Source organism: Nicotiana tabacum, chromosome 19, assembly GCF_000715075.1.
Source record: "Nicotiana tabacum cultivar K326 chromosome 19, ASM71507v2, whole genome shotgun sequence".
In the NCBI taxonomy this organism is placed as follows: domain Eukaryota; kingdom Viridiplantae; phylum Streptophyta; class Magnoliopsida; order Solanales; family Solanaceae; genus Nicotiana; species Nicotiana tabacum.
This window is the reverse complement of record NC_134098.1, coordinates 123,877,657-123,890,784: the sequence shown is the minus strand read 5'-3', so window position 1 is coordinate 123,890,784 and position 13,128 is coordinate 123,877,657. Positions and strand designations below refer to the sequence as shown.

General features: G+C 34.6%; 2 protein-coding genes across 3 annotated transcripts; both read left to right on the top strand.

Moving 5' to 3' along the window:
• The first annotated feature begins 550 nt into the window (after positions 1-550).
• On the top strand, positions 551-5,197 carry LOC107806239 (calmodulin-binding protein 60 B). Of its 2 annotated transcripts, none has more exons than XM_016630364.2 (9): positions 551-686; positions 1,224-1,361; positions 1,443-1,518; positions 2,189-2,229; positions 2,345-2,835; positions 3,093-3,253; positions 3,370-3,567; positions 3,646-3,814; positions 4,347-5,197. In XM_016630364.2, exons 2-9 carry the CDS (start codon positions 1,273-1,275, stop codon positions 4,805-4,807), a joined length of 1,686 nt encoding a protein of 561 aa, XP_016485850.1. In that variant the 5' UTR covers positions 551-686; positions 1,224-1,272; the 3' UTR covers positions 4,808-5,197. The 2 variants fall into 2 exon arrangements, with proteins under 2 accessions (XP_016485850.1, XP_016485849.1); XM_016630363.2 differs by having other exon boundaries at positions 654-750.
• A 3,119-nt stretch (positions 5,198-8,316) lies between these two features.
• LOC107806238 (uncharacterized) lies at positions 8,317-10,232 on the top strand. The gene is made up of 5 exons (XM_016630362.2): positions 8,317-8,712; positions 8,854-8,941; positions 9,074-9,141; positions 9,642-9,701; positions 9,796-10,232. The coding sequence occupies exons 1-5, from the start codon at positions 8,605-8,607 to the stop codon at positions 9,958-9,960; spliced, it is 489 nt and encodes a 162-aa protein (XP_016485848.1). The 5' UTR covers positions 8,317-8,604; the 3' UTR covers positions 9,961-10,232.
• The last annotated feature ends 2,896 nt before the right edge of the window (positions 10,233-13,128 follow it).

Below are 13,128 nucleotides of genomic sequence, written 5' to 3'. Positions count from 1 at the left end.
GGCCAAGTACTTTTAAAAAATTACTTTTTGTGAGTAATAATTTGTATTTTACTATTGAATTTTAAAAGCATTTTTGAGCATAAGTTAGTGCTTGGACTAATCTTTTAAAAAGCACATTCCTTTTCAAAATCTATTTTAAATTCTATTCAAAAACACTTTTTTTTCTAAAAACTTGACCAAACACCTCAAAGAAAAAAAAACACTTTTTAACACAAAAGAAATTTGGCCTAGGCTATAATTTAACATCCTCTTCTTAAATTGTGATTGGTCCCTAGTTATTTTTGTGAGAATAATGGTCTCAGACTGTTTATGAGTTTCGAACTCACAATGAATACTACTATACCTCTTTCCTGTCTAACTTTGAAGGGGTTACAAAAATTAGTGAGGAAGTATATAAATCCTCCATATAAGAAAATGACCTAAACTTTTTTTTTTCCTCTTAAAAATCTATTTCCAGTATCTTTTCTCGTTATTACCAAAAACACATTGTTTCTGACAAAAATAGATTTTTTAATTTTTTTTTTAAAAAAAGAGAGTTTATTCCTAGTAAGAAAATGGAGGACAAAAACATTTGATTGTGACTTTGTCGCGAGTTGCGACCAAACAGACCCGAATTCTTTATCAGTCTAATCAGCCGATACGCGTTGCATTAAATTTTGTGTCTTGCCGCACTTCCACATAGTTTGGTATGATTGTGATTCCTCATTTTCTGCTATCTGCATTTTCCTTGTACTTTTCTGAATTAGCGCGGTAGGTAGTTGATCGTTGCTTCTTCTTAATATAATAACATTACTAATTTCGGTTATTTTCTTGGATTTTTCTTCTTCAAATCTTGAAAACCCCATTGATGTAACCTTGATTAATCAGGGAAAAAAAAAAGCAACAATAATTTATTCAAGAACACCCACCCACATTGTCTTCGTGTTATGCAGATGACGACATTGACTTAAAGAAGTCTTCCAGTTTGAATAATATAATTGTGAAGAACTACACGCCCGCGCGCACACCACACCACACCACACCACACCACACCACACAGCACCCACCACACCACATAGCACCCACAGTGTGTTTGTGTTAATGCATAAAAGAACCACACCATTCGTGTCTGACTCTTGTGACTGAAGCTTCCTGCACAGTTTCCTGCCAAATGGGGTCATTAGTTTCTATATAAGACATTAGTAATTGGTAATTGAACGTTACCTGTTGTCCATATTGAGCAGGACTATTTCATCATTAGTTTTTGTATGTTCACTACTCAATTCAACTTTGATGGTACAAAAAAGGAATATCAATCGGGATAGTGATGACGGCTCTGAGTTTCCAGCTCGAGAATCTAAGCGCCAACATCCTTGTTCCCCGTATGTTGCTTAAATTTTCTGTATTTCAGCTGTCTTTTGTGAATTTGGATTCCGTTGTTCTGAATGACATTTTTTTCACAGGCTTTTTACAAGTTTAAGGAGTTATTCTTCTCCACAAGAACTTGCACTAAGGCTGGAGCCCTCAATCCGAAAATGGGTATGATTCTATGCTCAAAGCAAGAAAACGTTATCTTTGTATTTGCTGAATAAATACATTAAGTCTTTGTGGAGGTGCAAAGGGACGTCATTCGTTAAATTTTGCAACTTCTCAAGCCCTTTTTTGATTGGAAGATTTATTTGGTTAGTGAATCATCAGGTTAAAGCCTGGACCTCCTTGACAAGATATATTCGCATTTGTTGATAAAGTTGCGTTTATATTTCTGTAAGTTTTGCCTGCATTTTAACAAGTTACAAGGTTTTTCCAGTTTTATTGCTACCCGAAGTGTTCTTTACCTTTTCTTAATCTTTTGTACCTGCCATTGAATATCTGCACTATGTAATTCCTATTCTCACTGTTTATTTCTTTAACTTGTTGTTCTTCCCTTTTATCTGATTGTGTCTGGTTCTTCATTGGATGATTGTTGTTGCTTCGTGTTATTATTGATATGATTCATGTGCTTGTTCAGTTATTAAACAATACCAGTACATGTATGTAATTCTGCCGGTATATGAGTGCCTGTGAAAATGTCCTTCACAAGGCAAAATCTTGAAATATTTCTGTTCAATTCCCAATTGGAGTAATTTTGTTTTATTTTGTTTTTTACTTTGATTTGTCTTATGTTAAAGTTTCTGTATTTATCATCGTTTGTTTTCTTAAACGGTGATAGGTGCGTGAAGAGATTGAGAGAACACTTCAATCAACACTGAGGTTAGTTCTTGCTTTTAACCAAATGGCTGTTGATGATCTCCGTGACTTTTCCTCTACCATGCTGATGTTTATGTTATTAAACATGATTTGACATTATTTTCTTTGTTTGTTGCAGATCCTCACTTAATGAGGAGGAGACTACTCAATCCAGGGCTATTCATCTACATTTTGATGATATACTTCCTTCTACCCTTTTCACCGGTAGTAAAGTAGAAAATGTGGACAATAAGCCCATTAAAGTTGTCTTGTATGATACTAGTTCCAACCAGAGAATAACATCTGGACCCATATCTTCAGTAAAAGTTAGTGTGGTAGTGCTTAATGGGGAATTTAATCCCAATGATCGAGAAGACTGGACTGAGGAAGAGTTCAACAGAAAAGTTGTTTGTGAGAGAGAAGGAAAACGTCCATTATTGACAGGAGATTCAATTATTCAGCTAAGGGACGGTGTGGGACATCTGGGTGATATCAGCTTCACTGACAATTCAAGCTGGATAAAGAGCAGGACCTTCAGGTTGGGACTGAAATTGATTAACCGTTCTGGTGAACTGAGGGTCAGAGAAGGAGTTAGCAAGCCCTTTACTGTGAAAGATCATCGTGGGGAGGGTAAGTTCATTTTCTGCATTACCTGCCCTATCCCTAGTAACCTGTTGATAACTCCCCCGCAAAGAGGGAAAAGAGGATTGTTCGGTAGAAATTTGTTTAGGCTCTGCTATATTATCCACTTCTACTTGTCTCAAGCGGATTGGGATAACCATTTCGTTGAGATTTGATTGTATTATTGCTTTCCAGTCTTTGTGCCTGTTATTTGGATGTCATATTTCGTACTGACATTATTTTATTTTCTTATTCCTTTGGTTTAGCTTACAAGAAGCATTACCCTCCCGCTTTGGGCGATGAAATATGGCGGTTGGAAAAGATTGGAAAAGATGGCGCATCTCACAAACGGTTGAGTCAGAAAGGAATATCCTGTGTGAAAGACTTCCTACGGCTGTATGTCATGGATCCATCTCTATTACGCGAGGTAAGGTCATCCTTAATAACACTTAGAATTGTTCGTCTTTGGTCTCAAAGTTAACCTTTTGTATTAATAAAGTGTAGTTTTGTGGTGTCATGTAACCTTATTCTTGATAATTGTAGAAGCTAGCTTGTGGGACGTCCACATGGGAGAAAATAACTGAACATGCGAACACTTGTGTGTTAGACAACAGTGAGTGGTACATATACAATGATGGAGAAAGTATTATACTTCTGTTCAACTGCATCTACGAGCTTGTAGGAGCAATTCTTGATGGACAAAATTGCCTGTCCTTGGACAAACTAGATGCATTTCAGAAGGTCTGTATCCCACTTCGAAATTTATTTGGTTCTCTAAGTAAGAGTTCAGAAGCTGATAGTATTTCTTGTAACTGCCAGCGGATGGTAGAAGACTTTAAGCGTCGTGCTTACAAAAATTTGAATCATCTCATTCTCCTTGAAGACCCCTCTCTGATAGGCCAAGCAGTCCTAGCATCAAATCTGCAAATTGGCTTTTCTCATATTCCTATTTCAAGCCAGCAGATTATGAACTACCCAGTTGAACAAGGTACGAATTATCAATATCTTCTTTCTTCAGTCACAAACCTCTTATTTTACCTTATATTTTCCATTTTCTATTGCCTTTTATTGTTTTCTTTTTTGGGGGGTGGGGATTAAGGGTTGGGGTTTGGCAGAAGTATGCTTTCAGATAAGCATATGCATGCTTCTGTTTGAGCATAAATAAGCTGTATCCCTGAACACGTTGTCACTGTTTGGACTTTGGAGCCAATAATAAACTTCTTTCAATGTTTTAACCAAGCATGTCCATGCTTCTGTTTGAGCATAAATAAGTTGTATCCCTGAAAACAGTGTCCCTGTTTGGACTTTGGAGCCAATAATAAACTTCTTTCAATGTTTAAACCATCTAAAGAGTAAAGACTAAAATACCTGCATTAGCAATTACTTGGTCCTCTTAGCGGTTGTACAGTAAATCTCGGTCTTGATATCCAGTGATGGAATGGCTTTTGAACCAAACTTCGTTGTTATTCCTCTTTCTTGCCTGAGAAATGATGGCATGACTAAGAAAATGTTTTCTGCAGATCAAGTGGAGTTACAGAGCAACTCTGATCATACCACAATTTCACCATCACTATACACAGCGCAACAAGATAGTCCAACTGCAGTTTCCATGCCTGAAAGCTTTCATGGAATGCAAGCATTTAATTCGACCTTGGCAAGCAGTTTCTTGATCAGTGATCCCTGCTGCAGTATCTACCCTGGTGACTACGACTGGGGTTCCAGTGGTTCAATTGAGTCACTGGGTATGACCGATTTTCTACCTCCCAACAACAATTATCAGCTTGGAACACCAGCATTGCCAGGGAACGGATTGTTCGCGAGTTCAAGCATTCAGCCAGTTTCTCCTGATTTAGGCTTTCACATTGCAAGACGTGGAAATCCCAGAGCAATATGGTGCACAATCCGTGCTGTCCTGAAATGGAAAACATTGGTTAAGCGAAAATGTTTGAAGATGGAAAGGCTTTTGCATGTAGATATCTGAAGTTAGTTGGAGATTTTGACCAGCAAACTTCACCTCCATGTCTCAGCCTATTCTTTGAACCTTTCGGTATCTATGTCAATATACATTGCATATAGCATATAGCATCTAGCATAAAAGAGTAAATTGTACATATAGTAAGGGTTTTGTCAGGATAAAGGTGCATGTAGGATAAATTTGCTTGCAGAAACAATAGCAAGCATTCAAATTTATGCTACCCCAAATGCCATCGTCCTTCGAGGAGTTTAGTGCTAAACTCTTTATTAAATAGTACTGTAGTAGTCTTCTTGTGTGTTTCTGCATCAGATGTAATAACTGGTGCTTATGTAGGAAGTAATATGAGATTATAATAATTAGATGTTGTGTCAATATTTGAATTATTTGCCTATGAAACATTTCTTCAGAAAGTTTTTCATAGATTTCTAGTAATCAAAGAATGAATCTCATAAAAAAAAGAATGAAGCTCATGAAAGACGAAAACAATTTTCCTTCGTCTTCTTTGAATGTCTTAATAATCAAAGGGGGTATTCAGAGATTTATTTTATTAAGGCAGAATGTCTTAAGACAACCTTAAACTGTGCCTAGTCCTAATTACTCCTACACTTGAATAAGTGAATTTAAATACCCCTCGGTCTACCACATGGCATAGCAAGTGGCCTTAGCCAGCCTTTGGTGTGTGAAGGTGTATAAAAAATGAGGTCTAAGCAGCTCAAACGGTCAAAAAGCCCCCTAATTAACATTTTCCGTTATTTTTCCCATCTTTCTCATGGCTACTCTTCCTATACCTTCAACCTTCCTCTTTATAACTTCCTTATTAAAGCACAACTAGTGTTTTTGCTTTCCCTATAATTCTGATTTTTCTTTTTTAATTGCAAAAGTTTCTAGACATATTTCTTGGTTTTCTCTCCAACTTTCTTCGAGACATTGAAGATGAACCCACTTTGTCGATTGAAGACCCACCACAATTTAAATATTATTCCATTTGATTGGAACCCATCCACACTAAATAAACACCAAAACCAACAAAATATAAACGGAAGCTTACTGAAAATTGTTTAATGGAAATTTCTAGACTTGAACCCTAAGATTTCTAGGTAAATCGAAGGAGCAAATGGGAGAAGCATTTGAGGGAATTTGAGAGAGTTCTGAGATACAGAGGAGTTTGGGCAGAATGATTTAATTTAGCTACTTTTACAACTTGTTTGGATGGTCGTTACCTTTGTATTGTATCGTTTTGTTACTTTAAATTCAATATTTATTTTGATTGTTACTTAAGTTCAATTGTATTGTATCGTTAAATCCATCGTTACATAACGGTGGAAAGTGCCACTTTATGAAACAATCGATTGGTGTTGCGGCATCGTTACCTTTTTTTTCTCATCTTGCACTTCCTTATTATTAAAAAATCTTATTTTAGCCTTTACCCTACCTGTTTAAATAATAATTCTATCTCGTAACTTACATTTTTTAATAATATTGCACGTTTATTCTTCATATTGTTGGTGTATGACATCATGAAATGACGACAAACAATACAATCTATCCATATATTGTATACATCAAAATGATACAATACAATACAATATAATAGTATACGATACATTATGAAATGATACATAGCAACCATCCAAATAAGCTATTAAGTTCTTAGGTTTTAATCCGCTTTTTATTTTTTTTTCTTAATTTTAGTATAGATAATATAAAACCCTATTATTTGGCCTACGTGGAGCACACATCGGATAAAATGTCCAACAAGGCTAGCAGGTGTATAAACTCAAACTAAGGTGTATGAGATCGAGGGGGTATTTAAATTTATTATTCAATTGTAGGGTGGTAATTCGTACTAGGTATAGTTTAAGTTTGGGGAGGAAACTAATAATCGGTATCAAGTTTAAAAGTGTTTTAAGGTATTTTGCCTTTAATTAATAGATTCAGAACAATCTGAAAGAAAACCCATCAACATTTTGGATTTGAGCTGACACAATTCATGATGTTCATGTTACTGGAAATGCAAATCTCTCTTTGGAAAACACGTAATCGCACTCATTGTTTATATCGAATCAATGTATTTAACCTTGACAATTGTATATTAAAGGAGAATACATACCTCTTAAGTATCGTAACGATAACTCTATATGTTGTGAACTTGTATTCTGCAAATATTGAATTATTTAGATTTAAAATTTAATGTAACTGCATTTGTTTATATCTAAGATAAATGGTGAACAAAAAACTTTAGTTGGGGAGCCATATGCCTAATAAATGAACAATTAGTTTAACTATGAGTTTAACATTAATAAGCATAATTATAAATAAACAAAAAAAGAAACAATTATTTTTTCCTCTAAAGGTAGATGGAACAAAAATAACCCCTTTCTGAATTACATCATGAACTTCCGCCCGGAAAAAAAAAAAAAGGCAAGCCACTTAAACTTGTAGGGTTTTTAAAAGCTGATACATAACTTTCAACTTTCTCATTTGAACACTCGAACTCATTTTTTCGATAACTAAGAAACACATTTGACCAATATTGACCATGACCATGTGGCATCAGTTGGTCCTAATTAGCAGGTCGCGTGAGGAACACGACGCACAGGAGCGTGAAAGCCCCCTTTCCAACGCCCAATGGTACAAAATGAGTTGTATTTAAGTGTCTTCTTCTTCATTTCTTCTAAAATACTCTATTTCTCCATTTTTGTAAAATCTGAAGCTCCATTCCTTCATTTTGTAAAATCTAAAATCTGAAGTTCCATTTCTAATTTTTTTTCTTTTTTCAGACCGTGAAAATGATAGAATCGAAAAGAGACAAATGAACCTTCAGATCATATAATGTCACTGGAATCGAAATCACGGACCAAACGAAACTCGATCAGAACGAGATTAACATATAATAAACGAAAACAAAAAAATGGGTAAGTGATTATGATCGATTTTGGAAGGGGTCAGTGATTATTAGCCCATTGGTAACCCAGGTTTAACATGGGAGGGTTTGGTTAGAGAGAGGTTACAATGAGGAAGGGGTCGGTCTATGGAATAAAAGAGGGAGCCCCGATCTGTTGGGTTAGGGTTTTCGCGGCCTTGATGTGTAAGACATCCATTGATCATTTGTTGACTGGATGGACACGTATGTGTATATGTAATACACGCGCGCATGATCAATGGTCAAATATGTTTATTTGTTACAGAAAAAATGAGTTTGAGTATTCAAATAAGAAAGTTAAAAGTTCATATATGACTTTTAAAACCCCTACAAGTTTAAGTGGCTAGAAAGCTATTCTGCCCAAAAAAACAAACAAAAAAAATCATGTAACCTTTCCCACTATTTGAGGACAACCCGAAGCCGTATAGGTTACACATTACATCATGACCCGGGAACCGACAGCGACTTTATCGGATCCAGTGGTACGTTTCGTAAATTCCACAATCCTTCAAACCCAATTCCAAAACTCACCCAAAAAATATCTTCTCCGTTTGGAAAATTTGAAATTCTCGAACGTTCCTTCTGGGATCACAAATCTTTTCTCCTGCCAGATATTTTCATCTTCCCTTCCTCCCTTAAAACACAAATCTTACAGATCATCTCTTCCACGTTACATATTACGTTTCTGCCTCCATCTTTTTCCTCTTCAATATCTTCCCCTTTTCCCCTCTTTAAATTCTCAAATTTTCGTAACCGTATTTACTAATGGTTTAACAGAATTTATAACTTGGATGTGTGTACCTGTCAATTTAGGTACAATTTCTGTTTTGGCATCGATTTTTGGGAATTTGGCTCTGGGTTAGAAGAAAGCAAAACGGGTATGGATCGAGAAGGAGGATCCGCCGGATCTTGCTACTATTCAGTGCTTGGGATTCGTAAGGATGCCTCCTGCTCCGACATTCGCTCAGCTTATCGGAAACTAGCTCTGGTAAGCCGCAGAGTATTTTTTTTTTTTCAATTAACTCGGAATTGGATAAAAAGTTAAACCTTTGTACAAATATATAGTGAGTACTATGTGTAAGTGCATATGCGAGTATAGTACTAACATGCGTGTGATTTTTGGGTGAAGAAATGGCACCCGGATAGGTGGGCAAAGAATCCGTCGGTAGCGGCAGAAGCGAAACGCCGGTTTCAGAAAATCCAAGAGGCCTACTCAGGTTACAATTGATTCATTTATTTACAGTGATATAAAAGTAGTGTCTTTTGATGGAATCCGTTGACGGACGTCTGTAGTTATTTTAGCTTGTTGAAAAATAAAATGTCGTGTTCTCCGTTTTTCGTGTTGGCAGTTCTCTCCGATGAAGACAAGAGGTCAATGTATGACGCCGGTTTCCTTGATCTACTTGAGGAAGACGAAGTACGTAATTTTCCTCCTTTTTCCCAAGTAATCATTAAGAAATTCCCAGATTTTTATCCTCACGTTTCTGATATTCCACAATTACTAGTTTCTGATAAAAACTACTCCCTCCGTCGCTGATAAGAAACTGGAACTGAGGGAGTAGTTTTTATTAGGAGAAAGAAAAAATAGAAAGTGACATATGGAACTCCTCTACATTTTATGTAATTGTTAATGGTAAGAGCAAGTCTGATATCATATATTTAATCTATGTTTTGAAAGTCTTTTTAATTTTTACAATTTATGTTAAATATGTTTTTTTATTCTCAAAATCTAATGTTTAGTTAAATGCCGTAGCTAAAATGGGATGGAAGGAGGAGAAGTCCAAATTAATGTAAATTTTCGGGACAACGAAGAAGCAAATCATTTTACATTTTACCTTGTCATCCCTCCGTTTTCTTCATGTTACTTTAGGGTGATTATAAATTTACCCCCTAAGATTTTGGTGAAATTGTATGCAGGGAATGTGTGATTTCCTGCACGATTTGATGAACAGAATGGATCAAAATGTAGGGGCGGCGGTAAGAGATTAATTAGTTACTCCTACATGCATTTTTTAAGTGTATGATGCCTTTTGAAATATTGTATGTTTTTTCTTTTGAATTAATTGGAAAGGAGGAGAGTCTAGAGGATTTGCAGAGGACGTTCGTAAAAATGTTCGGTGGAGATTTAGCAAAGATGATGGATGAGGGAAATCCAACGGTGAAGAAGAGGGCAAGGGATTCAGGTTCCAACATAAGAGCTGCTCCAAAACGCAACACCACCTCTTATCGCTGTTAATTTTAATCAAACGGTAGGGAAGTGGTCCCTACCCAGCCCCTACGTGAATTACCTGTACAAACCTTTTGGTGTTGATTTAGTGGGCTGGATTAGATGAATCAGGGAGGAATTTAACTGGTTTATTGGAGGTACATTTGGCTAGTCAAAAAGAACTTTTTTAGACTCTTACTTTTCTAAGGAAGTTGTTTGGTGGCTCGCAAACTTTGAAAAAGTGTGGAGTATTAAATTAGGGGGCTGTTGAGTTGCGTAAATAAAGCTTCTCTTTGCTTAAATATCTTTTGTGGTTCCTTCGAAATATCGTCGCATCGCATTAGATTTGTGGTGAGTGGTTCCCTTTACCTTGTGATTAGCTTTTTGAATGTATTGTTGATATCTTGTAATTTTAAGCAACGGTGTACAAATAAAATCGACAAATCGTATCGATTCGATAATTCGAGTCAAATCGAAAAAAAATTCGACTATGATTTATTTTGATTGGTTTTTGGTGTTGGAAAAAAAAATCGACAATATTGGTTTGGTTTGTTTTTAACTTAAAAAAATCAAATCGAAATCAAATTAACCCGACATTATATGTATAAAAGTTTTAAATTAATACATGAAAATATTTATTGTAGTGTAGTTTATAAATATTTCTTAAATTTTTTTATAATTTATCTTTTAAGGTATTATTTCAAGCTTGGATTTATAAATTTTGGATGTTTCAATAAGTTTTATAGTCCATAAATGTTAGTAACTCAAATAAATCCTAAATTAAACCAAAATCAAATCAATACTAATGATAATAAAAGACATTCAATTCAATTGTACTATGAATGAAAATAGTATTGGATATTTACTTTTTAGTTTTTTTCAAGGTTTAGATAAAATGCATAACTTTTTTTTTTTTAGTGTTTAGTCATGTAAATAATAGTACTTATTAGTCGTACTTATTTTAGCAACTTATTAGTAATTTTAAATTATATTTATTTTCATTATGGCTTATTAATAATATTTATTTTATGTGATTCTCATCTTTATTGTTGAATATTTTAGTACAATGCCATAAATCATCTCATATTTATGTTATTTTATTAAAAACACCTTATATAGTTTTGCGTTACTAGGATTAAAGAAATAATTGGAGCACAAATTCTATGTTTTGTGTTATGAAGACTTTATGGGGGGGGAAATCGAAACAACCCGAAAACCCGAGAAAAATCGAGATTTAAAAACTCTATTTTTATTGGTTTTGTTTGGTCTTTAGATTTAAGGCCAAATACATATTGGGTCCCTTAAACTTGGCACCAAAATCCATTTGGACATCTCAACTTAGTCATGTTTCATTTAAACACTTCAACTACATTTCAACAGTGCCATTTAAACACAAAATACTATCGTGGCAAAAAGATTGTATTCACGGCTCTTGGGCGCGTGACTGGATCTGATATAATATTTTCCTTTTCTTTTTATATCCCTTTTCCCCCAAAAGTTCATCACCACCGTCCCTGGCCTATTGCTACAACTCATCTGTCACCATTTTCTTCCCCTTCCCCCTCCACTGTCTTGAAGCAATAGGCCGAAAACCTTTTAAATTTTGTAGGAATTTTGCTGGCTTGATAATGACATAATCTATGTGTTAAAGTTTTTTATAAAATAAAATGCATAGAAAGAGATAATCTATGTGTTGAAGCTTTTTACAAAATAAAATGCATAGAAAGAGCATAGAAAGAGAAGATTGTTGGCTCCTCCATTTATGTTGCTTTGTTCGATGATGAATTCGGGTAACATCAGTTTGAAATTCTTGTTATCCAGTTCTTCAAAAATTTGAAGTTTTAAGAAAAATTAAAAGTTTCATATTATTGCTGATAATATCAGTTAAAGATTAAAGCTGAAACCTAAAAGCTCCATGAACACCCACTCGAGTTCAAAGCTTTAAATTTCGAATTTTGAATTTCGAATTTGGAGGTTATCTTATTCTGTTTTCATTCCCACTTGATTTTGTACATGAATTTCATAGATGTGGGTTGGTTGATTTAGACCGATAGATGATTGATGTGGTTATTGGAGTTTCTATGGGCAATTTTGTTCTTGAATTTCAATTCAGATCTGGGTTTTGTTTCAAGTGTTTAGGTGGTGGCATTCTGGGGAAGAAGTGAGAAACGGGCTTGGCAATTAGTGATGGAATTTTGCAGCAAGGCCATGAAAAATTCTAATAATGTGATCGACGGCTTAAGCGAAAAAAATGGTAAAGGAGAAAGAAAACGAAAAAAATAGAAATAATACATGATTCTTCTTCCATTTTTATTTTTTTCCTTTATTGACTTGTGTTTTTGTTAGTGGTGTTAATTGTCATGTCAATGGCAAGTATCATTCACGCACTTAAGCTTTGCTTAGAGTTGTCAAAATTGTATTTAAGTGAAACAGTTGAAATGTAGTTGGAGTTTTTAAATGAAACATGACTAAGTTGAGGTGTTTTAATGAATTTTGGTGTCAAATTTAAGTGGCCGCATATGTGTTTGGCCTAGATTTAATAACCCGATATAATTGATTTGATTTGGTAATTAAAAAATATGAACCAACCCGACCTATGTACACCCTTAATTTCAAGTTTCATCCGATTTGGATCATCAACTTTCTAATATTATTGAAACTTTTTATCATATTCACTCAAAAGTTAAAAATCTGAATAAACGTTAGTAATACCACGGTAAGAATTGAGATGCATTGCATTGTCGGAGTGTGGAAACTTATTATGAACCATTGCCAAAAAATCATTAACTCCTTTAATCATTCTTTAATTCTTTCTGCTTGGTAGTTGTTCACACAAAAAACGAATAGAGTTGAATTTATACGTAATTCTAAAGATATGTGTTATAACTTAGCACAAATCAGAAAAATAAGTAAAAATATATCGAATATTGACTGTAAAAAAAGAATGAAATACAAATCAAATTGTGTAGAGAATAATTTATAAACAAGCAAGATGAATCAATGTCCAAGCCCAAAAAAGAATAACCTCTATATTTCTGTGTAAATATCAATAAATCTTTGAAATGTGAGTGTATTGATGTTGAATGTTCAATGTCCCCCCTTTACAGAAATGATAGTCACTCTTCATATAGTGGAATAATTCTATTTTGGATATAATTAAAAATACATAGTGGGGATCCCATGATAGAATAATCAATT